This window comes from Electrona antarctica (assembly GCF_951216825.1).
Source record: "Electrona antarctica genome assembly, chromosome: 7".
In the NCBI taxonomy this organism is placed as follows: domain Eukaryota; kingdom Metazoa; phylum Chordata; class Actinopteri; order Myctophiformes; family Myctophidae; genus Electrona; species Electrona antarctica.
This window is the reverse complement of record NC_136812.1, coordinates 37659861-37685349: the sequence shown is the minus strand read 5'-3', so window position 1 is coordinate 37685349 and position 25489 is coordinate 37659861. Positions and strand designations below refer to the sequence as shown.

Sequence of the window (25489 nt, the reverse complement as noted above, 5' to 3'; positions counted from 1 at the left end):
CTAAAAGTATTTTAGCAACTTAGTCTTAGTGTTAGTTTTAGTAGCAAAATGCAAATTCTGATTTAAGCTCAGTCTTTGAACAATCCATTGAACTGTAGGCCTGCCTAGGCTACTTAAACTATCTAGTCTTAGCCAACTAAAAATTAACACTGGCATAAAATAAAATAAAACATAATTTCTCAGACTCTTCAACAAAGATGGCAAAAACAAACATTCTTTGTTCTGTACTATACATACAATTGTATAGTACAAAACACTGAAGTCCTTAAACCAGAAACCTATAACGCTAACCCTAAACATAGAACCTGGGGAACATAAAACCTGGGGAACATAGGGATGACCCTGTGATGTTCTCCACTTGCTCCCCTCCTGTGCTTAATCACAAGATGCACACTCACCTCCACCATCCAAAACAGAACTGCAAAAGGATTTACGACCTCTTTCCAAATATGGTCCAATGCTAGCCTTTATATACAGCCAGCAGCAGAGCTGGGGGGCACAGTACACCAGGACACCTGAAGGTAAGAGAGAACAAGTAGTTAGACTGGAGAGACAAGTTGACCAATTGTGAATAGCTAATGCATTGCATTGTACTACTTCATTTTGTTCATAGTTATTCCGGAGAGAACCCCGCATTCCAAGTAATCCAACTGGGGATATAAAACAAGGCAAGTCACTTTTTGTGTGACATTTGTGTTCAGCTGCCTTTTGGTACTTATCTTCTGAGTGATTTATTGAAACAAAGCTTTCAGAGAATCCTCGATACTGTGTGCTACATCTGCGTTCACGGAGATCTAACTGTAACAAGGCTAGGGGATGTTGGAACCACCCTGTGAGGCTGCAGATATGTTGAGCAGTGTGAGAGAGAGTGATACCAATCCGGTTATACTGAATAATGGACTCGTCCAGTGTATTTTAAGTAAATGACACACTTCATGTTGTGGGGCAATGTGCAGACCGTAGTAATAATACAAATTTGAAATGCTAGTTCTGTTACACTAGTTCTCTTCATCTCCATTCTAATGAACTTGTTCATTTTAATGTCTGATTTATCATTTGCTCATTTCAAAAATGTCTAGATCAAGTAATGGAGAAGCCATTAGAGGTTGGATGGATGTATTGTTTAGGCAGTGGTGGAAAGTAATTACTGCATTACTTATTTTTTAAACAAGATTTCTTTACAAAAATGTTTTGATTTTTATTATCGGGAGAATGATGGCTTCCATTTTCGCATTACAACTTTACATTACGACTAGAAAGCCTGCAGTTTCTATTAGCTTGAAATCGATGCTGTTACTGGTGGACGGGTTTCTGAACTGCCCACAGCCCTCCTATGCCCTCCACAGACTGAGTAGAACAAAATTGTACCATTTTATCATGATTATTAGTGAGGACCTATTATATGAAGATAGGTTGAAAAGTGGTGAAGTGGTAGCCTGATTATCAGACTGTAGCTTTCTTCAAGAGATGCAGTCCACTAAGAGAGTGGGTGGGGTCTTTGGGCTGGATCCAGGCTAGTGAAGTGGTCCTTTAAGAACAATTTTGAGGTATTTTTAGAGTGATTGATTCCACCTTGCTACAGTACATCAGGGACAAATATTGTACTTTTACTTCACTACACTACAATTATTTGACAGCTTTAGTTACTGCATTTTGGCTATTTGAAAATAGCCAATCTACAAGCTCACAATGTGCGTTGTGAGCTTGTAGATCTTCTATTTTCAAAAGATGTATACATATTGAACTTGTGAAACTGCATAATGACTACTTTTACTTTTGTTACTTTAAGTATATTCTGATACTGTTGCACTTTTACTCAAGTAAAACCTCTTTGGAAACCATTGAAGAACCCAGAGATGCAGGGGGACGCTCTCATGGCAGAGTTTGGGGCTGCGGCTCCGTTTCTGCGAAAGTCAGACCTGGAGCGCCTGGAGGCCCAGACTCGCCTGTTCGACATGAAGAGGCAGTGTTTTGTTTCCGACCCGGATGTGGAGTATTGCAAGGCTACCATCACCACCAGACTCATAGACAAAGCCATAGTGGAAACCGAGTTTGGAAAAGTAAGTGTGCCATGATACGTGTACGGTATACTGTACATTTTAATGATGGGCATGCAGCTGCCCATAGTGGGAGGTCAGTGCTAAGGTTTCCCATGCAGACAGCTGCCAAAATAGATTTTCAATAAGAAGTCACTCTAATATCTATACATATTTTAAGCCATTAAGAACCGAGGCAGATTTACAAATGACTTATAAACCAGCAGTTCTCAAACCTTTTCATGCCAAGGACCCCCACAGTGATATGATATTGGGGGTCCTTGGTACGTAAAAAAAACCAAAATTAAAACACAAAATAACAGATGTACAAGTTTGCAGTGCGGCATGAAGTAACGCGCTGTGAGCTTGTAGATCTGCTCTTTTTGAATAGCCAATGCAAAAAACGTGGGGTAAAAAACAACTAGGACATGGTTGGAGTGAAAGTATGACCATATAAGAAATGTCAATATACCATAATGTCTTTTTTCCCCACAGATAGCTACCCATAAGTTGGAGAACATCCATCCCCAGAACCCGCCAAAGTATGATAAGATTGAAGACATGGCGATGTTCACCTTCCTCCATGAGCCTGCTGTGCTGTTTAACCTCAAAGAGCGTTACGCAGCCTGGATGATCTATGTGAGTCTGAATGTTTAACCTCAAAGAGCGTTACGCAGCCTGGATGATCTATGTGAGTCTGAATGTTTAACCTCAGAGCGTTACGCAGCCTGGATGATCTATGTGAGTCTGAATGTTTAACATTAAAGAGCGTTACGCAGCCTGGATGATCTATGTGAGTCTGAATGTTTAACATTAAAGAGCGTTACGCAGCCTGGATGATCTATGTGAGTCTGAATGTTTAACATTAAAGAGCGTTACGCAGCCTGGATGATCTATGTGAGTCTGAATGTTTAACATTAAAGAGCGTTACGCAGCCTGGATGATCTATGTGAGTCTGAATGTTTATCCTCAAAGAGCGTTAGGCAGCCTGGATGATCTATGTGAGTCTGAATGTTTAACATCAAAGAGCGTTACGCAGCCTGGATGATCTATGTGAGTCTGAATGTTTAACATTAAAGAGCGTTACGCAGCCTGGATGATCTATGTGAGTCTGAATGTTTAACCACAAAGAGCGTTACGCAGCCTGGATGATCTATGTGAGTCTGAATGTTTAACATCAAAGAGCGTTACGCAGCCTGGATGATCTATGTGAGTCTGAATGTTTAACATTAAAGAGCGTTACGCAGCCTGGATGATCTATGTGAGTCTGAATGTTTATCCTCAAAGAGCGTTAGGCAGCCTGGATGATCTATGTGAGTCTGAATGTTTAACATCAAAGAGCGTTACGCAGCCTGGATGATCTATGTGAGTCTGAATGTTTAACATTAAAGAGCGTTACGCAGCCTGGATGATCTATGTGAGTCTGAATGTTTAACCACAAAGAGCGTTACGCAGCCTGGATGATCTATGTGAGTCTGAATGTTTAACATCAAAGAGCGTTACGCAGCCTGGATGATCTATGTGAGTCTGAATGTTTAACCTCAGAGCGTTACGCAGCCTGGATGATCTATGTGAGTCTGAATGTTTATCCTCAAAGAGCGTTAGGCAGCCTGGATGATCTATGTGAGTCTGAATGTTTATCCTCAAAGAGCGTTAGGCAGCCTGGATGATCTATGTGAGTCTGAATGTTTATCCTCAAAGAGCGTTAGGCAGCCTGGATGATCTATGTGAGTCTGAATGTTTATCCTCAAAGAGCGTTAGGCAGCCTGGATGATCTATGTGAGTCTGAATGTTTAACCTCAAAGAGCGTTACGCAGCCTGGATGATCTATGTGAGTCTGAATGTTTAACCTCAGAGCGTTACGCAGCCTGGATGATCTATGTGAGTCTGAATGTTTAACCTCAAAGAGCGTTACGCAGCCTGGATGATCTATGTGAGTCTGAATGTTTAACCTCAGAGCGTTACGCAGCCTGGATGATCTATGTGAGTCTGAATGTTTAACCTCAAAGAGCGTTACGCAGCCTGGATGATCTATGTGAGTCTGAATGTTTAACATCAAAGAGCGTTACGCAGCCTGGATGATCGTTTAACATTAAAGAGCGTTACGCAGCCTGGATGATCTATGTGAGTCTGAATGTTTAACATCAAAGAGCGTTACGCAGCCTGGATGATCTATGTGAGTCTGAATGTTTAACATCAAAGAGCGTTACGCAGCCTGGATGATCTATGTGAGTCTGAATGTTTAACCTCAGAGCGTTACGCAGCCTGGATGATCTATGTGAGTCTGAATGTTTAACCTTACAGAGCGTTACACAGCCTGGATGATCTATGTGAGTCTGAATGCAACATCATCTATTCTAGAGTCTGACTATGTACCCTTCTAATGTCACCAGTGGTGGAAGTACTCACTCGTTTTTACTTAAGTAAAAGTATGAATACCACAATGTAGATACACTCTATTACAAGTAGAAGTCCCATTTCACATGTTCAAAATGTATTTAAAATATTTTGAAAATAGCCATTTACAAGCTCACAATGTGTCGCATTGCGAGACCTACTGAATGTAATTTAATGTGATGTGACCCCGCCTTGGTCCACAGACCTACTGAATGTCATTTAATGTGATGTGACCCCGCCTTGGTCCACAGACCTACTGAATGTCATTTAATGTGATGTGACCCCGCCTTGGTCCACAGACCTACTGAATGTCATTTAATGTGATGTGACCCCGCCTTGGTCCACAGACCTACTGAATGTTATTTAATGGGATGTGACCCCGCCTTGGTCCACAGACCTACTGAATGGTATTTAATGGGATGTGACCCCGCCTTGGTCCACAGACCTACTGAATGTTATTTAATGGGATGTGACCCCGCCTTGGTCCACAGACCTACTCGGGGCTGTTCCTGGTGACTGTCAACCCCTACAAGTGGCTGCCGGTGTACGACCAGTCGGTGGTCAACGCCTACAGAGGCAAGAAGAGGAGTGAAGCTCCTCCCCACGTCTTCTCCATCTCAGACAATGCCTACCAGTACATGCTGAAAGGTATGCACTGTATTGTTGTATTGTTTTAGCTCGAGACCCAAAACAGAAAGGCCCACTTGAACATCTCGAAAGCGCTCACAGTCGGTCCACCCATCTGACCATGTCAACCAAACGGGTGGGCGGCGAGCATTTTTCAGATTATTTGTTTCAGAGATCAATTCCAGCTTGGATCCAGCTTGGATCAATGGAACCAACTATAGTATAGTACCTTTAAGTTGCTATTCATCCGTATCACAATGAAACATGATTTAAAGAAAAACGTATTTTCTTTAACATTGTTATAACAAAACACTGTCGATGTATTAATGTGACTGCCTTAATATGAGTACCACACACAAATCACATGAACCTTCTCTTTAACCTTTGCAGACAGGGAGAATCAATCAGTCTTGATCACGTGAGTAAAGCATGCTTTACTCATATACCATGATTATACCATGATCTGCTATAACACACAAACAAAGGTTCATCTCGTTAACAAAACAAGGTGTTCTTCTATATCCAGTGGGGAATCAGGAGCAGGGAAGACTGTGAACACCAAGAGAGTCATCCAGTATTTTGCCAGCATCGCAGCCGTTTCTGGAAAGAAGGACGCTGCTCAGGAGAAGAAGGTCTCCTTTGTCAAATCTAGTGCATGGCTCTTCAACAGGGAGTCCCCCAGGGCTCAATACTAGGGTCCTTTAAAATTTCTGTGCTTGTGGGGAAAACGTTCACTGAAAATATCCAATCGACAAGCTCACAACGCGACGCGATGCCAAAGCCGATGGTGGGGTTTAAGTAGTTAATACAACATCTAACACAATGGGTCTTCAACAGGGGCCCCATAGGAGGTCCTCAGAGTTAATACTTAACATGGAACGTTTTATTTATTTTATTTTTTCCATCCTTTTCCATCCATTTTTTACATGATTCCTATTCTGGGGGAAACATTAAAATAGCAGATCTACAAGCACACCACGCATCACTTTGTGACACGTTGTGAGCTTGTAGATCATCATCATTTTTGGTAAAAGGAATTTGGTGTGGAGGACAAAAGGGGGTATACGCTTACATCTACATGGGTATATAAGTATACTGATGACATCAGGGATCTCCTACGGGCATAACAGGGACAAGGACTGACAGATCTCCATATATAGGCATATCAGGTTGGATCAGCGATGCAATGTAGCCGTGTGAGAGACGTGTTGTAGATACTTATGAAAACAGCTTTTGATAAGAAATGTGCTCTTCTGTATTTCTCTAGGGAACCCTTGAAGATCAAATAATTCAGGCTAACCCTGCTCTGGAGGCTTTTGGAAACGCCAAGACCCTCAGGAATGACAACTCTTCCAGATTTGTACGCGCACACGCGCACACACGCACGCACACACACACACACACACACACACACACACACACACACACACACACACACACACACACACACACACACACACACACACACACACACACACACACACACACACACACACACACACACACACACACACACACACACACACACACAGCTCTTGTGTCAATAAAAATAAATAGTAGGCCTAACAATTCACAGTCCAGATTTTCTGTCCTCAAAAAGTCATAAACAAACTTTCTTTCTTAGGGTAAATTCATCAGAATTCACTTTGGCGTTGGTGGCAAGTTGTCATCTGCCGATATTGAGACTTGTAAGTATGAATGCCATTTGTATCATGTTGATGCATTTAGAGTCAGTAAAAACAAGAATCAAGTTTAAACTTCCATGTCTTTCAGACCTGCTAGAGAAGTCCCGTGTCACTTATCAGCTCAAAGCTGAGAGAGACTACCACATCTTCTACCAGATTCTGTCCCAAAGGAAACCAGAGCTGCTGGGTGAATACTGAAGCAGACAACCACATTGTTCTAATACCTACTCAGTACTCACTATAGGAGAAACATTAACCATGCTCCTGTACTATTCTGCATGTCCACAGAGATGCTCCTCGTCACCACCAATCCCTATGACTACGGCTACATCTCCCAAGGAGTGCTAACTGTGACTTCAATCAATGATGCTGATGAGCTCATGAATACTGATGTGCGTGACTTTGTGTGGATACAAATGTTATTAATAACGTTTACCACTATCATTTCACAAGTCATTGATTTGTATAGCCCTAAATCACAATGACATGAATGATCTCAAAGGGCTTCATAGGCCAATTTAACAAAAGAGACGAAAGGTCTGTTAGATTTTATAATCTCTCAGAAAATAGGAAAAGTAAAGAGCGGGACCCACTTCCTGGGAAGACAGGTGTGCGATAGCTGGAAATATTCAAATGCAAAACAACAACTATTGTTCTAAACTACTGTTCATCCTAGTATATAGAAAACATAGGAAAGGTAATAAAAAAGTAATGGATAAATTGACAAGTAATAATATGTAATAAATCAATGAGGGATGTCAATGGGGCAATGAAGTCCAATAACCAACTTGAGAACAATAATCTCCCGTTTTAGGAAGCTTTCGATGTGCTGGGCTTCACCCAGGAGGAGAAGAATGGCATCTACAAGATGACTGGAGCCATCATGCACTATAGCAACATGAAGTTCAAGACCAGACCGAGAGAGGAACAGGCAGAGCCTGATGGCACTGAGGGTAAGATGTCATACTTAAATATGTATGTAGTCTTAAGGCTCATACATAGTCTGGATTTTCGGTGGTTAGGTGACCGGACTACAACATGACGTCACGAGCCGCAGTGAAGAGCAGACCACCGCCACCGCCCCAGCCCTTCTCTCTGTTTTTACTCACCACCGCTCAACGTTATTTCAGTTCCGGTGGTCAGCTCACCACCGAAAATCCAGACTATGTATGAGCCTTAAATTTAACACGTTAAAACCACCGGGAAAGCATCTGTGTCATTTTATTACTTTGGCTATTCCAAAATAGAAGATATACAAGTTTATAGCGCATCACAATCTTTGAAAAAACAAAAACAAAAAAACACATAGTTAAAAAAAATATATATATATAATAAAATATATATATATATATATATATATATATATATATATTTTTTTTTTTAAATATATACAAAATACTCTGAGACGGGGGTCAAATACATATCATCTTTGGATCCTTTTTCCAACATGAAAACGTTTGAGCACCAGCAAACTGTTGGCCTTAATTAGGTCTTAATGGGTAAAGATAATGTGCATTTGTGATTGAAATGTCTCAACATTTTGCTGCTCCAGATGCTGACAAAGTGGCATATTTGATGGGTTTGAACGCCGCTGACCTCATCAAGGGCCTGTGCCACCCAAGGGTCAAAGTAGGAAATGAATGGGTCACCAAAGGTCAGGGTGTCAATCAAGTGAGTGTCAGTTATTGTATTTACAGTAACACAGCAATATACCTTATGTGTTAATGAAGGTAAATGCACTTTGTGATATGCCTTAATTCAACTTTTGTCAGGTCTACTACTCTATTGGTGCGCTGGCCAAGTCAGTGTATGAGAAGATGTTCCTGTGGATGGTGGTGAGAATCAACCATCAACTGGACACCAAGAATGCTCGCCAGTTCTACATTGGTGTGCTGGACATCGCTGGCTTTGAGATCTTTGATGTGAGTATTTGTAACAATTAGGTAGGTATGGTTGGTAGGTATGGCCAATTATGGGGAATTTATAGGATGTATTTAGGGATGCACATCATATCACTATGCAAAATGCAATTTCCAAAAAACCAATGTCAAAAGAATATATCGATTTTAACCAATATTTTATTTGAATTGTGAAGCTTTCAAAGGGGTCAACAAGTAGTACAAATAATAAACAACTAATATGTACATAAGTAGACCTAATAAATCAGGGAATAAGAATGCACTGTGTATCAAAATCTGCATTTGCATCTTTAATGTGTACAGTACCAGGTGTAAGTTAAACCCTACTGGAAACTAGTATCGGAATCGGTTGATTTGACCTTGCAAGTAATGGGTAATCGCATATCGGCCAAATTTTCAATATTGTGCATCCAACTTGTATACGAGAAGAGGGTACATAGCCATAGAGGATGTGCAACATACATTTCATAAACACGTGGTAGACAGTAGCGTCTGCATCACTCAAAAGTAACAGCAAATGAGCGTGACAGAAATATCGATAGCTTCCACCAATGGACCAATTTGCTGCAATTCAAATGTATACATTGCATACCTCCTACAAACATCTGTTTCAAGTTCTTCTAATGTGTCTAATCTGTCTAATTGTGTTCCCTTTCAGTTCAACACCTTTGAACAACTGTGCATCAACTTCACTAATGAGAAGCTGCAGCAGTTCTTCAACCACCACATGTTTGTGTTGGAACAAGAAGAGTACAAGAAAGAGGGCATCGTGTGGGTGTTCATTGACTTTGGCATGGACTTGGCCGCCTGCATTGAACTCATTGAGAAGGTAGGTACTGTACATGGACTTGGCCGCCTGCATTGAACTCATTGAGAAGGTAGGTACTGTACATGGACTTGGCCGCCTGCATTGAACTCATTGAGAAGGTAGGTACTGTACATGGACTTGGCCGCCTGCATTGAACTCCATTTTCAGATGGGGGTACCAATTTGGGGGTCCTTGTCCACAGGTCTTTAATAAGCTCAGTTTTCTTATAAATAATATTGGCGTCTCTTTCCCACGTTTTCTCCAGCCCATGGGTATCATGTCAATCCTCGAAGAGGAGTGCATGTTCCCCAAGGCCAGTGACGAAACGTTCAAGGCCAAGCTGTACGACAACCACCTGGGCAAGCATCCCAACTTCCAGAAGCCCAAGCCTGTGAAGGGCCGACCGGAGTCCCATTTCTCCCTGGTCCACTACGCCGGCACCGTGGACTACAACATCTCCAACTGGCTGGTGAAGAACAAGGACCCGCTCAACGAGACGGTGGTCGGCCTCTTCCAGAAGTCAAGCCTCAAGCTGCTCAGTGTGCTGTTTGCTGGCTATGCTGGTTCAGATGCTGCAGGTATGGGATATATACAGTTGGAGGCCATCGATATTGTCCTTTTCTTTTTGCTGAGGTTTGCGTGATCTGCGCCAAAGGACAGTTAACCCATTTTGGGCGGGAACCCCTTTTGGTGTTTTAAACATTATGTTATAATTTAGCTATTGAAAAATAGCAGATCTACAAGCTCATGGCGCGCTACGAGCTTGTAGGTCTGCTATTTTTGAAAAATCGTGAAAATATTTATTTCAGAAAACTGGAGGATTTAGAAGGATTTTTTTTAATTTTGAGGTCAGGCCTAAATGGGTCAAATGATAAGGGACAATATCGGTGGCACCCAACTGTATACTAGATGGAGTTCAGTAAGTCATCGCTGTCGGGCAGAATCTCCTTTTTTATTTATTTTTTATAAATTAGTTCTACATGTATAAGCACCCTTTACGTCTGTGTGTGGGTTTTACAAATTTCGAACCAATGAAAAGTATTAAAAAGCACTTCTGACTAAATCTCCTTACTCCATTGGATTTTCAAACTGTCGGTCAAACCGCCCAACTCCAACTTTGGAAATCGTTGTTATTTCCATCATTGATTAGAATGACAAAGTCAGACGGAAGTCAGATCTCCACGTTGCTGGTCAAAAACCTCCTAACTCCACTTCTATATCTGGGTAAAGTGAAGATAATATAAGGACACATTCAAGTGTCTGACAGTGTATAAAGTCACCATACCAATTAAAGAGGCAGTGTTTTGTTGTCCTAAAGACTAGAAATTATTTTTCCTTTCTTGAAAAGTTAATATTTTGGACACAGTTGGTTTCTGCCGGACAGCAGAGACATATTCAAGGAGTTAGTCTATCTATTCATATTTCATGTTATTTCATGTTGTCTATATTCAAGATGTTACTGGTAATTATGGTCTTTTCATCATCTGTAGAGGACAAGAGTTCTGTTGGAAAAAAGAAGAAGGGCTCCTCGTTCCAGACGGTGTCTGCCTTGCACAGGGTGAACATTTGCAGGCCAAACTCTTTGACCTTTGAACCTCTACACTACAGAATAATATCAATAAGATAGTGTAACCTGTTGATGCTTTGTTATAACTCACAGGAGAACCTGAACAAACTCATGACCAACTTGAGGTCCACCCATCCCCACTTTGTGCGCTGCCTGATCCCCAACGAGTCCAAGACTCCCGGGACCATGGAGAATCCTCTGGTGATGCACCAGCTACGCTGCAACGGTGTACTGGAAGGCATCAGGATCTGCAGGAAGGGTTTCCCCAACAGGGTCCAGTATGCAGACTTCAAGCAAAGGTCCAACATGAGCTACAAGCTCACAACGCCTGTAGATAGGATATTCTGACAATTTCTGCCCGTTTTGTTTTTTATAGTATTTGACAATTTGGCCAATGTTTGACCAGTTTTTATAGTTTTTATTTGTTGATTACGTTCTTAAATTGTCACTTCACTGTCAAACTGTTTGTAAAATGGATTGATTCTAAATGTGTGTTTTACCGTGTGTGATTCAGATACCGTGTTCTCAATCCAAAGGCTGTCCCTGAAGGGCAGTTCATGGACAACAGGAAGGCGTCGGAGAAACTGCTGGCCTCCTTGGATATTGATCATCTGCAGTATAAGTTTGGACACACCAAGGTTGGTGTTGTAAATACTGTAGATCAGTCGTTCTCAACCATTTCAGGCTGCGACCCCCGAAATAATCATATTTGAAATACATGTACTGATATTTACACTGGAAATATCTTTTTTAGTAGATCTTTTCCGTTTACAAATGGTCCTCTGTCCATAATGTGTAAGGTGTTCTTCAAAGCTGGTCTCCTGGGTGTTCTTGAGGAGATGAGAGACGACCGTCTCGCTCTCATCATCTCTGGAATTCAGGCCAGAGCCAGAGGAACACTCGCCAGGTTGGAATACAAGACACTTGTAGAAAGAAGGTACAGTACAAAAAGCAAACAGCTCATACCATTAAAAGTACAAATTTTGCCGTTTCCAAATGTATGAAAATGATTTGAAAATAGCCGATCTACAAGCTCACAACGTGTCGCAAAAGTGACGCACTGTGGTTAATGTAGGTTTTGTAATAATATTCAAAATCTTCAAAGTAGTAACTATAATTAGCAAATAATAGTGGAGTAAAAAGTACAATATGTGTCTCTGAGATGTAGTGGAGTAGAAGTAAAAGTATTGAAATTTGGAAATACTCCAGTAAAGTAAATGTACTTAGTTACTTTACATCACTGGCCATAATAGAAGGGGATTAAACCAAAGTTATTTTCAACAGGGATGCCTTATCGGTGATCAAGTGGAATGTGCGTGCCTTCCTGGGTGTCAAGAACTGGCCCTGGATGATGATGTACTTCAAGATCAAGCCTCTGCTGAAAACAGCCGAGACCGAGAAGCAGATGGCCAACATGAAGGACGAGTTCACCAAGCTAAAGGAGAGCTCCGCTAAAACCGACACCCGAAAGAAGGAACTGGAAGAGAAAATGGTCACTCTTCTCCAGGAGAAGAATGACCTGCAGCTCCACGTCCAGTCTGTGAGTCACAAATAACACACAGATCACATCAATATTAAATAAATTAGTGTTTACAAAAAATAATTCAAAAAATAAAATATGTAATTGCATCCTAAAAAAAAAAAAAAAGGAACAAGACAATCTTGCAGATTCTGAAGAGCGCTGTGAGCGTCTGATCAAGACCCAGGTCCAACTGGAGGCCAAAAGCAAAGAGCTGTCAGAGAGACTGGAGGACGAGGAGGAGGTGAACGCAGAGATCACCACCAAGAAGAGGAAGCTGGAGGACGAATGCTCAGAACTCAAGAAAGACATCGATGATGTGGAGCTCACTCTGGCTAAAGTGGAGCGGGAGAAGCATGCTACTGAGAACAAGGTAGGCTAATGGAAGACAGTTTTCATGTAAAGGTCAAGGTCAAGGACCCCCACCTTGATACCCCCCCATCTGGAAAGAGTTTGTACCAGTGACCTCCCAGAAGAGAAGATTTATGTAAAAACTAAAATAGCAGCTGTACAAGCTTGTAGATCTACTATTTTTGAATAGTCAAAATATAAATGGATAAAGTTGTTATTGTAATTTTTGCCGGTGACTCTGGAACCCCTATGGGGGTCCCCGGACCCAGAAAAGTACAATACAGCACATCCACTCACTTAAAACCAGGTGCCGGGCCGAGGTAGTACAGAAAGAGAAAAAAATCCGCACTCTACCCGACTTGAGCGTGCCTTTCCCCTGAAGTGGGCCGAGGTAGTAACAATAGAACAAAAGACCTTTTGGGAGGTCCCCGGACCCCACTCTGAGAAGAAATGTTTGTAAGAGTCTTACAGTAACTCATAATGATAAAGGATTTTACTCAAGCAACTGAAATATAGTAAACTAAATACATTTAAAACAACACCAACTACATTCTAGGTCAAATGCATGACTGAAGAGATGTCTGCGTTGGATGAAACCATCATCAAGCTGACCAAGGAGAAGAAGGCTCTGCAGGAGGCTCACCAGCAGACACTGGACGACCTGCAGAGTGAGGAGGACAAGGTCAACACTCTGACCAAGTTCAAGACCAAGCTGGAGCAGCAGGCTGATGATGTGAGTATAGCATTATTGTCCCGCCACGCCGAAGGCATGGCGAGAGAGTTTGTACCCTGTGTCCTTCTGTCCTTCCGTCTGTGACCAGCTAATCTCCGGCACTGTTGGCTCGGTCGCTGCTAAAATGTGGACACACGCCACGTCAATAATAACACATTATCAAAGCAATAGACTTATAGAATGCAGTGGAATCCCTCTGGAATGCACTTCCCAGAGATCCTTCCCTACCCTCAAAAGTTCCCTGAAAACCCACCTGTTGTCACAGTTGCCTTTCCGAGTTGACTTTGCATCATCTCTTGTTTTGCTTTTAGTGTGTTACTGCTTTTATTTCTTATCTTGCGTATGTTAGTTTTTTCTTTCCTAATAAGGTTGTTATTTAACCCTCTCTCCCTGGATCCTTCACACACATGTAAAGCGACTTTGGGTTCTTAGAAAAGCACTGACGTTGTTTCATTTATTTATATATTGTTTTAGCTGGAAGGATCACTGGAACAAGAGAAAAAGTCCAGGATGGATCTTGAGAGAGCAAAGAGAAAGCTGGAAGGAGACCTGAAGGTGACCCAGGAGAACCAAATGGACCTGGAGAATGACAAACAGCAACTTGAGGAGAGGCTGAAGAAGTAAATGATTTTATATGACAATCGCGCAAAACATTATAAATCTAATCTACAATCGTTTTTACAATACGCAATGTACACATTTTCCTTTTTAATAGGAAGGACTTTGAGATTAGCCAGCAAAACAGTAAGATTGAGGATGAAAAGACTTTGGGAGCTCAACTTCAGAAGAAACTTAAGGAGTTGCAGGTATGAATGCAATATAAAATGCTATGATTGCACAACTTACAGTACAAGTTACAACTAGGAAATAACAATTGCCCAGTGAAGCACCAATGTGCATGAAAAGTTAATCAGGCCCTCCTTGGCCCAGCACCAAGTTTTGTGCAAATCATTCTGTATCTGGTTGAGATAAACAGAGAAACAGCTGTGGAAAACAAGGTTTTGGGATAAATATGTAGCCTACATAGGCCTGTCACAATTACATAATCGTCTAATCGATTATATTTACTTTTACACTAAAGATTACACAAAGCTTATAGTGTACATTTAATACCTGATCTAAAATATTATTAAATATGTCAGTATTGTCTTTGTATATTTAAGTTATTTGTCATATAGGTTTTTATTACAAAGCCTAAAAGGCAAACAGAAATTCTAATTGAATTCATATTATGTTCCAATGTTCAATGTCAAAAACACAATTAAATCGTTAATCACAATATATGACAATTCATCGTCAGCTTAGAATGCGTAACGGCGACAGCCCTATAATGCACATTGTACGTTCAGGCCCGTATTGAGGAGTTGGAGGAGGAACTGGAGGCAGAGCGAGCTGCCAGAGCCACGGTGGCCAGGCAGAGGGCAGACCTGTCCAGAGATCTGGAGGAGGTCAGCGACAGGCTGCAAGAGGCTGGAGGAGCCACCTCTGCCCAGATCGAGATGAACAAGAAGAGAGACGCCGAGTTCCAGAAGGTGCGCAGAGACCTGGAAGAGTCCACTCTGCAGCACGAGGCCACGGCCGCCGCGCTGAGGAAGAAGAACGCAGACAGCGTGGCCGACCTGGGAGAACAGATCGACAGCCTCCAGAGAGTCAAGCAGAAGCTGGAGAAAGACAAGAGCGAGCTACGGCTGGAGCTGGACGACGTGGTCTCCAACATGGAGCAAGTCGTGAACGCCAAAGTGAGTCAGAGTTCCTAATCGTGTAGAATCGTTGCACGTTCAATGTCCTGTGAAATTTGTGTAAATGTTGTTTTACAGACAACCTTGGAAAAAATGTGCCGAACACTGGAGGATCAGATGGCTGAATACCGAACAAAAGCAGAGGAAGGTCAACGCTCCAATACTGAAATCACCATGCAGAAAGCAAAGCTTCAGACTGACAATGGTATGACACTGCTAAATGGGGTCAAAACTAATGTGGGACATTTTTAATATATTCCCATCCAGCTCATTCAGGAGGTGGAGTTTGATTTCAGCCACATATTAAAATGTTGCACAGAAAATTGAAATGCGTTTGGCTACAGGTGAGCTCACCAGGCAGATGGAGGAGAAGGACACTCTCATCTCCCAGCTGAGCAGAGGGAAGCAGACATGCACACAGCAGAATGAAGACCTCAAGAGACTACTGGACGAGGAAGTCAAGGTACAATAATTATGATTCAATGAAATGGTATTTAGTTAGAAATGTCATGTGGATCTAACTACCACAAACTCATTCATAAAAGCATTGTGGGCCAAAAAATAATGCTCTACTTCTCTATATTACACTCTCACACAACATTTGCCGGTCCACAAGCTCACAGCGCAATGCCAAATTGATTTGGCTACGAACCCCCATGTGAAAATGTTTTGAGTCAGGACCCCCAGAGGAGAAGATTTGTGTTAAATAAATTATTCAATTTTTTTTATATTTGACTCTGTTTTCCCTAGAAGAAAGGCTGCTATGTATTTTAGGTGTGTCTGTGGGTTTTATAAATATTGACCAATGCAAAGTATTAACAACAGGTTGTTGTAACTAAATAATGACATTGGATCCATAGGAATACAGGTTCCATTTCCTGAAAAGTAATGCTCGGGTTTCCACCCGACAATGGTGATATATGGATTTTCCTTATTCTATTTGTGGATTCTACAACTATCCCTTTGGCGGCTAAGCGTATTCATAAACCATATTTTTCCCCAACAGGCCAAGAATGCTCTTTCCCATGCAGTGCAGTCAGCTCGCCATGACTGTGATCTGCTGAGAGAGCAGTATGAGGGGGAACAGGAGGCCAGGGCCGAGCTGCAACGGGGTATGTCTTCTATAGAATCTAGAGGGGGAACAGGAGGCCAGGGCCGAGCTGCAACGGGGTATGTCTTCTAGAATCTAGAGCAGTATGAGGGGGAACAGGAGGCCAGGGCCGAGCTGCAACGGGGTATGTCTTCTAGAATCTAGAGGGGGAACAGGAGGCCAGGGCCGAGCTGCAACGGGGTAGGTCTTCTATAGAATCTAGAGGGGGAACAGGAGGCCAGGGCCGAGCTGCAACGGGGTATGTCTTCTAGAATCTAGAGGGGGAACAGGAGGCCAGGGCCGAGCTGCAACGGGGTATGTCTTCTAGAATCTAGAGGGGGAACAGGAGGCCAGGGCCGAGCTGCAACGGGGTAGGTCTTCTATAGAATCTAGAGGGGGAACAGGAGGCCAGGGCCGAGCTGCAACGGGGTATGTCTTCTACAATCTAGAGGGGGAACAGGAGGCCAGGGCCGAGCTGCAACGGGGTATGTCTTCTAGAATCTAGAGGGGGAACAGGAGGCCAGGGCCGAGCTGCAACGGGGTATGTCTTCTAGAATCTAGAGCAGTATGAGGGGGAACAGGAGGCCAGGGCCGAGCTGCAACAGGGTATGTCTTCTAGAATCTAGAGCAGTATGAGGGGGAACAGGAGGCCAGGGCCGAGCTGCAACGGGGTAGGTCTTCTATAGAATCTAGAGGGGGAACAGGAGGCCAGGGCCGAGCTGCAACGGGGTATGTCTTCTACAATCTAGAGGGGGAACAGGAGGCCAGGGCCGAGCTGCAACGGGGTATGTCTTCTAGAATCTAGAGGGGGAACAGGAGGCCAGGGCCGAGCTGCAACGGGGTATGTCTTCTATAGAATCTAGAGGGGGAACAGGAGGCCAGGGCCGAGCTGCAACGGGGTATGTCTTCTACAATCTAGAGGGGGAACAGGAGGCCAGGGCCGAGTTGCAACGGGGTATGTCTTCTAGAATCTAGAGGGGGAACAGGAGGCCAGGGCCGAGCTGCAACGGGGTATGTCTTCTAGAATCTAGAGCAGTATGAGGGGCAACAGGAGGCCAGGGCCGAGCTGCAACGGGGTATGTCTTCTAGAATCTAGAGCAGTATGAGGGGGAACAGGAGGCCAGGGCCGAGCTGCAACAGGGTATGTCTTCTATAGAATCTAGAGCAGTATGAGGGGGAACAGGAGGCCAGGGCCGAGCTGCAACGGGGTATGTCTTCTAGAATCTAGAGCAGTATGAGGGGGAACAGGAGGCCAGGGCCGAGCTGCAACGGGGTATGTCTTCTATAGAATCTAGAGCAGTATGAGGGGGAACAGGAGGCCAGGGCCGAGCTGCAACGGGGTATGTCTTCTAGAATCTAGAGGGGGAACAGGAGGCCAGGGCCGAGCTGCAACGGGGTATGTCTTCTATAGAATCTAGAGGGGGAACAGGAGGCCAGGGCCGAGCTGCAACGGGGTATGTCTTCTACAATCTAGAGGGGGAACAGGAGGCCAGGGCCGAGCTGCAACGGGGTATGTCTTCTAGAATCTAGAGGGGGAACAGGAGGCCAGGGCCGAGCTGCAACGGGGTATGTCTTCTAGAATCTAGAGCAGTATGAGGGGGAACAGGAGGCCAGGGCCGAGCTGCAACGGGGTATGTCTTCTAGAATCTAGAGCAGTATGAGGGGGAACAGGAGGCCAGGGCCGAGCTGCAACGGGGTATGTCTTCTATAGAATCTAGAGCAGTATGAGGGGGAACAGGAGGCCAGGGCCGAGCTGCAACGGGGTATGTCTTCTAGAATCTAGAGCAGTATGAGGGGGAACAGGAGGCCAGGGCCGAGCTGCAACGGGGTATGTCTTCTATAGAATCTAGAGCAGTATGAGGGGGAACAGGAGGCCAGGGCCGAGCTGCAACGGGGTATGTCTTCTACAATCTAGAGCAGTATGAGGGGGAACAGGAGGCCAGGGCCGAGCTGCAACGGGGTATGTCTTCTACAATCTAGAGGGATAATAAGGATTATGATCCTTATTATCGTTTATCGTGATAAAAAATGCTCACATGAATTAGCTTTTGTTGAGCTGCAAATTCAGTACCACTTGTATACTCTTATGCGTTGTGAGCTTGTTCCCCCCAGAATAGGCATGTCAAGTTTTAAGCATATTTTGATTCTCGCAAAGATAGTTAATAAGCGATTATTTTTGCCACAATAATGTTGAGAGTTGTACTCTTCATATTGTCCCATCCCTAGGTATGTCCAAGGCTAACTCTGAGGTGTCTCAGTGGAGAGCCAAGTACGAGACTGATGCCATCCAGAGGACTGAGGAGCTGGAGGACGCAAAGTAAGTTCTTTGGGAAAGATTTAGGATTTCAGTCATGTAGCCTGACACACTCAGCCTGAAATTTCACTCCATTAGTCTGAATTAACTCTGAAAGCACTCTCAAATGCAGCCGTTTTTTGAAATGGTAGCGTGGCCAAAGTGGGATTCTTTGGCGATTGGTTCAACAGAAAGTATGTTTTGTAGTGAAGTATAAGTAAAAGTACTGAAAAATTGGAAATGTAATCCTGAGGTTCTACATGAAAAATATGCCGTCTGAAATATTGTTTGGGATTATCTTTGTTTTCCGTATCTCATCTATTGCTTCTGGTCCATGTAAATGTAGGAAGAAGTTATCCCAGCGTCTGCAGGATGCAGAGGAATCTGTGGAGGGTGTTAATGCTAAATGCTCCTCTCTGGGGAAAACCAAACAGAGGCTGGAGCATGAGATTGAAGATCTCATGGCAGATGTGGAGAGATCTAATGCTACTGCTGCAGCTCTGGACAAGAAGCAAAGAAACTTTGACAAGGTAATAATAAAACACAAGAAAAATGTAGTTACTTTTGTTTATCCCACGATTTTTGTAAAGCATTTTTCTCAACCAGTGTCAATTGTCTAATGTAATCCTGGGCGCTACACTCCCTCTGCCAACCTGGAGAGAGCAACGGACTGACCTCATGTTTCCTTCAATGCATGAGGAGTCCAAACCGCTTCTCTTTTCACCTGTTGGATGTAGCGTGTGGAAGGAACACGTTATCCCAACCAGTTCCTTTCCCCTGCATCAGGCACCCGGCTGACCAGTAGTTACTTCTTAATATGTTGAATTTTCTGATCTAACGCGACACATTATTTAACCAGGTCCTGGCTGAGTACAAGCAGAAGTATGAAGAATCTCAGACGGAGCTGGAGAGCGCCCGGAAAGAGGGCAGGTCTTTTGGCAGCGAGCTCTTCAAACTGAAGAACTCGTATGAAGAGTGTCTGGAACATCTGGACACCATGAAGAGAGAGAACAAGAACCTTCAAGGTACTATGGTTTCATTAACCTTTAAAGGTATATTCAGTGATTTGACTTAATATCACTTATTTTTTCTGGATAATCCTCCCTACTATAGAGTGTGCTGACCATATAAGGAGTTCCTCCCTGTCCCCAGTGAGCCCCTGGGGTAAAAAAAAAACCCTAGTTTCAGTTTTGGTGGCGGGTGGCAAAGCCTTCATCCAATCAGGATGAGAGGGGCCTTCCTCCAATCATGATCGAGTGGGGGCGGGCCTTGGTGCACATGCTGTTGGCCTGTTGCACTTCCCCCCACTGTAGAGCGTGCATGTGCACATTTTGTTACCGGGGCGGACTGGGTGGTTCTCCAAATCACTCAAATCACTGAATGCTCCTTTAATATCTCAAAATGTTTGGAATGAAGTACTGGACTAAAATACAGAGAGTATGTTGCAAGGTGCTCTTTGGAAAGTAACACAAATATACAGAATACACAAAGATTTCAAGGCTCTCTTCTTGTATATCTGACATTTTTCTAAAATCTAATATGACCGGTTTTAATGGATTAATCAAATGGATATTAAGGCTAATCTTTGCACGGCCGCGACCAATTTAAAATAACTTGAATGCTATTAAAACAGAGGAAGTTTCTGACCTGATTGATCAACTTGGTGAGGGAGGAAAGCACATCCATGAGTTGGAGAAGATACGGAAACAACTGGAGCAGGAGAAGGTGGAGACGAAGGCTGCTCTGGAGGAAGCCGAGGTGAGGCTGGAATAAGCTGTGAAGATATCAGTTTATATGTCACTGCATGATAGTACATTTCTAAATGTAAATTTGTAGTACATTTCATAAATGTGATGCAGTGGTACTTAAATTAAGTGCAATTTTGAGGTATTTTTTACTTACTGCTGGAGTATTTCCTATACTCCACTACATCTCAGAAGCATTATACTAGTACTACACTTTGGTTATATAGTTACTTTGTAGATTTTGACTATTATTACAAAACATACATTACCCATTACATGTCAGCATATACATTTCTGGCATTTGAAAATAGCCAAGCTACAATTAGGAACTATTTTATATTTGAAAACTTGTGAAATGGGACATTCTGCACAATGAGTGCTTTCTAGTTTCTACTTTTGGTACTTTAAGTATTTCTACACTGAAGAATGTAATGATGATACTAATGATGATACTTTTACTCTAGCAAAGCAAGTGTGCGTACTTTTTCCACCTCTGACGCAACATGTCAAACAGGGCTCCCTGGAGCACGAGGAAAGCAAGATCCTCCGGTCTCAGCTGGAGTTCAACCAGGTGAAGGCTGAGATGGAGCGCAGACTGGTTGAGAAGGAGGAGGAGATGGAGGCGGCCAAGAGGAACCAGCAGAGGGTGCTAGACACCCTGCAGGGCTCCCTGGAGGCCGAGGCTCGCAGCAGAAACGAGGCTCTCAGACTGAAGAAGAAGATGGAGGGAGACCTCAACGAGATGGAGCTCCAGCTCAGCCATGCCAACAGGCAGGCGGCAGAGGCTCAGAAACAGCTCAAAGGACTCCAGTCCCATCTGAAGGTATAGTACCGTTGTGAGAAAACCAGTGGTTTAAACATTAAAGTAACTAAGTACTACTGTATGTACTCAAGTACTACTGTTGAGTTATTTTTCCTTTACTGGAGTTCTTCCATACTTTTACTTCTACTCCACTACATGTTAGAACCAGATTTTGTACTACACCACAATTCAATGAAAACTTTAGTTAGTTACTTTGTAGATTTTGATTATTACAAAAGACATTAACCACTTCAGCCCTATACTGTATACCGGTATATTTCGGCCATTTGAAAATAGAACATTGCAGTATTGATACTAAATACTGTACTTATCACTGGAGAAAACAGAAATATCGTTGCATTATAAAACAAGTCAATAGCTTCAGACGAATGAGTGACAATTCATGACAACTTGACAATTCAATGGATTGATAAGGTGGGGATCGGGTGATAGCTTTCATTATGTAACTGACTGACAAGCAAGAAACAAAAAGATGACATTTCGTTAAAGGGTTATTCATATTTTCAACAGGACTCCCAGCTGCAGTTGGACGATGCTCATCGTGACAATGATGACCTGAAGGACAACATGGCCATCGTGGACAGACGCAACAACCTGCTGCAGGCTGAGCTTGATGAGCTGACGTGTGTGGTGGAGCAGACTGACAGAGGCCGCAAGCTGGCGGAGCAGGAACTGCGCGACGTCTCTGAAAGAGTGCAGCTGCTGCACTCTCAGGTATATTAAAGCCAATTAGCCCATTAAGACCTGAGGCCGATTCTACAAAAGAATGTCTTCTAAATCCTAACAGTTTTCTGAAAAACGTATGTCGGTGGTTCTCAAACTTTCTCATGTCACGGACACCCAAAATGAATGTATTTGGCCGCCGACCCCCATCTCACGCACGCACGCACGCACGCACGCACGCACGCACGCACGCACGCACGCACGCACAATGATTTGGGGTGTTACAGTACAGTATAGTGACACTACAGTACAGTACAGTAGAGGGACCCCCACAGGGTAACTGTCATTTCTCGACCGTTTCGGACGCGGAAACCGGGCCGGCACCCTGGCCGCGTTCCTGTGGGTCTGGAACTTCCGGGGACCCCCCCGGGGACCCCCACACGGAGTTGCACCACTCATTTCACACAGGTGTGATTTTTAATAGCCAACCAATGTTCTAGCTAAAATCTAAAATGACACATATGCTTTCCCGGTTTCAATTGGTTAAAATGGATTAAACGCAAATCAGAAAGACTAATGAAAGAACTGATTCTCATAAAACATCTTACTGTATATCTAAAATTGTGATATTTTATTTTTGGGTTCTGATTTCAGAACACCAGCCTACTGAACCAGAAGAAGAAGCTGGAGGCAGACACGTCCCAGCTCCAGAACGAGGTGGAAGAGGCCATGCAGGAGTGTAGGAGTGCCGAGGAGAAGGCCAGGAAGGCCATCATGGACGCCGCCATGATGGCGGAGGAGCTGAAGAAGGAGCAGGACACCAGCGCTCACCTGGAGCACATGAAGAGGAACATGGAGCAGACCATCAAGGACCTGCAGCAGCGTCTGGACCAGGCCGAGCAGATTGCCATCAAAGGTGGCAAGAAGCAGGTCCAGAAACTGGAGGCCAGGGTGAGCGACGATAAACTTGATTCCTGAAACTATACGTTAATGTGCTGTATAAGGCACATGGTTCTCAAAGGTTTTCGGGTCAAGGAGAACCCAAAATTGATTTGGCTGCAGACCCTCGTGTGAAAATGTTTTGAGTCAGGGCCCCCAGAGGAGAAGATTTGTGTTAAAGAAAATGCAAGATTATTCAAAATGTTCAATATTTTACTGTTTTCCCTAGAAGAAAAGGGTCCTTTTGCACACCTACAGTCAGAGACAGCCATGTTTTTCTCTCTCCGTTTTTCCTTAACTCACACTAAAGTAGTATACTCGTATTTACATTATGCCTTCCTTTTAAGGTAAGGGAGCTGGAAGCTGAATTGGACATGGAGCAAAGAAAGGCTTCTGATTTGGTAAAAGGAGTTCACAAATATGAAAGACGCATCAAGGAGCTCACCTATCAGGTACCATCCTCATATCTTCAGCTGACTAAAATACACCTTTGGTCTTACGTGTGCGTATCTGCATTAAAATTGGAATTATATTTAATTATTCTTAATTAATGCAGACAGAGGAGGATCGTAAAAATGTGAGCCGTCTCCAGGACCTGGTGGATAAATTGCAGCTTAAAGTCAAATCCTACAAGAGAAGTGCAGAAGAGGCTGTGAGTATTTAAGCTATGAGAATATTAGGAACTATATCTACAGACTTAAAGCGACACTATGTAACTTTTCTTTAAAGAATAACATTTAATTTTGTTCATTCTGTATGGTAGTGTACAGTTGGAGGCCATCGATATTGTCCTTTTCTTTTTGCTGAGGTTTGCGTGATCTGCGCAAAAGGACAGTTAACCCATTTTGGGCGGGAACCCCTTTTGGTGTTTTAAACATGTTATAATTTAGCTATTGAAAAATAGCAGATCTACAAGCTCATAGCGCGCCACCGAGTGGCGCGCTACGAGCTTGTAGGTCTGCTATTTTTGAAAAATCGTGAAAATATTTATTTCAGAAAACTGGAGGATTTAGAAGGATTTTTAAAAAAATTTGAGGTCAGGCCTAAATGGGTCAAATGATAAGGGACAATATCGGTGGCACCCAACTGTATACAATATAACTAGGCGTTGATGTATTTTGTCACCCTGCTCTTTTATTGAGCCATTTAAACCGTGTCACAGCTCACAGGTCACCTAGACCAGGGGTTCTCAACCCGTGGGTCGCGACCCCTCGGGGGGTCGCCAAATTATTTTAGGGGGTCCCCAAATTATTAAAAAAAACAAACAAAAAATATTTCTTTTTAAATTTTATTTTCACGATTTTTCAAAAATAGCAGACCTACAAGCTCGTAGCTATGAGCTTGTAGATCTGCTATTTTTCAATAGCTAAATTATAACAATGCTTAAAACACCAAAAGGGGTTCCCGCCCAAAATAGTTTAAGGTTATTGTAGCAGTCAATTTATATTGGGGGTCGGGAGGGGGCGGGCGGGTGGCAGGCTCTATTAGCTCAATGGTAAAACTCAAAGGACTTGCGCAGGAAACCAGGTTCAAATCCACGGTAGGAGAGAAAAGTTACACAGTGCCTGTGTACACTATATACTTTTGCGCAGGTGTTTCATTTGACGAAGGTCTAAAACTTCAGATTGACCCTTTAATAAAGCGCTGTGATTTCTTTGCCGTGCGCTGTTGGAGCCTCGAAAATACATTATTTCCATATAAGCTACTCAAGTCATGACAGGAGTAACGGTTCAGTGGCTTAACAAAAACCTGTGAAGGCTGCAAGGCCAAACTGGATTCTTAGTCCTGACAAGAAATAACTCACCTTGAATAATTCTCCATATAATATTATAGGAGGAACAAGCCAGCTCCAATCTTGGGAGGTTCCGTAAGCAGCAACATGAACTGGACGAGGCAGAAGAAAGGGCTGACATGGCCGAATCCCAGGTCAACAAACTCAGAACCAAGGGTCGTGATACGGGCAAGGTAAGCGCCTACATACCAGTGGTGGAAAGATTACTCACATTATTAAGTAAAAGTATTAATACTGCAATGAATGTAGAAATACTCTGTTACAAGTAAAAGTACTGTATTCAAAATTAACTTGCGTAAAAGTACAACAGTATTGGTAGCAAAAGGTACCAAAAGTATAGAAAGTACTCTACTTTCAAATACTTAAAGTGCAAGACCACTTTGGTAGAGGTTTGGGTTGTGTAGTTATCTTGCCATTTCTTGTGGAGGAAGGAAAAAAAAGTCCGGATCCAGATCTTCAAATAGTAAATAATAAAAAATAATCAATGAGCATATTTTTAATTATCAATTTCTTCTGGAGTATTTTTTTTTTCTTGTCCACATTTGGAGTTACATCATGGCAAGGTAACGACACAACCCAAACCTCTACCAAAGTGATCTTGCACTTTAAGTACAGTAGGCCTACAGTATAGTTTAGTAAATACTTTACACCATTGCATGCATATACGCATACAGATGTCACAGCGGCTGAAAATTCACTATTTTCATAATATTCTTCTTCTTTCCCCATACAGAAAGGTAAAGGTGAAGGTGAAGAAGAGTGA

The 25489-nt window shown here is 43.0% G+C and overlaps 1 protein-coding gene across 1 annotated transcript; it reads left to right on the top strand.

Moving 5' to 3' along the window:
* Positions 1–1868: 1868 nt before the first annotated feature.
* Positions 1869–25489, top strand: LOC306926224 (myosin-7-like; the record flags this gene model as incomplete). The annotated part of the gene is made up of 38 exons (XM_079505487.1): positions 1869–2060; positions 2532–2675; positions 4925–5081; positions 5451–5478; positions 5587–5692; positions 6328–6420; positions 6685–6748; positions 6834–6932; positions 7034–7137; positions 7560–7698; positions 8298–8416; positions 8518–8667; positions 9323–9493; positions 9738–10050; positions 10963–11030; positions 11133–11338; positions 11554–11677; positions 11840–11976; positions 12324–12579; positions 12689–12931; positions 13466–13642; positions 14117–14262; positions 14358–14448; positions 14992–15381; positions 15460–15586; positions 15726–15844; positions 16388–16493; positions 18698–18788; positions 19111–19294; positions 19624–19789; positions 20398–20522; positions 21024–21332; positions 21843–22046; positions 22650–22946; positions 23282–23386; positions 23491–23586; positions 24768–24899; positions 25460–25489. Exons 1-38 carry the CDS (start codon positions 1875–1877, stop codon positions 25487–25489), a joined length of 5802 nt encoding a protein of 1933 aa, XP_079361613.1. The 5' UTR covers positions 1869–1874.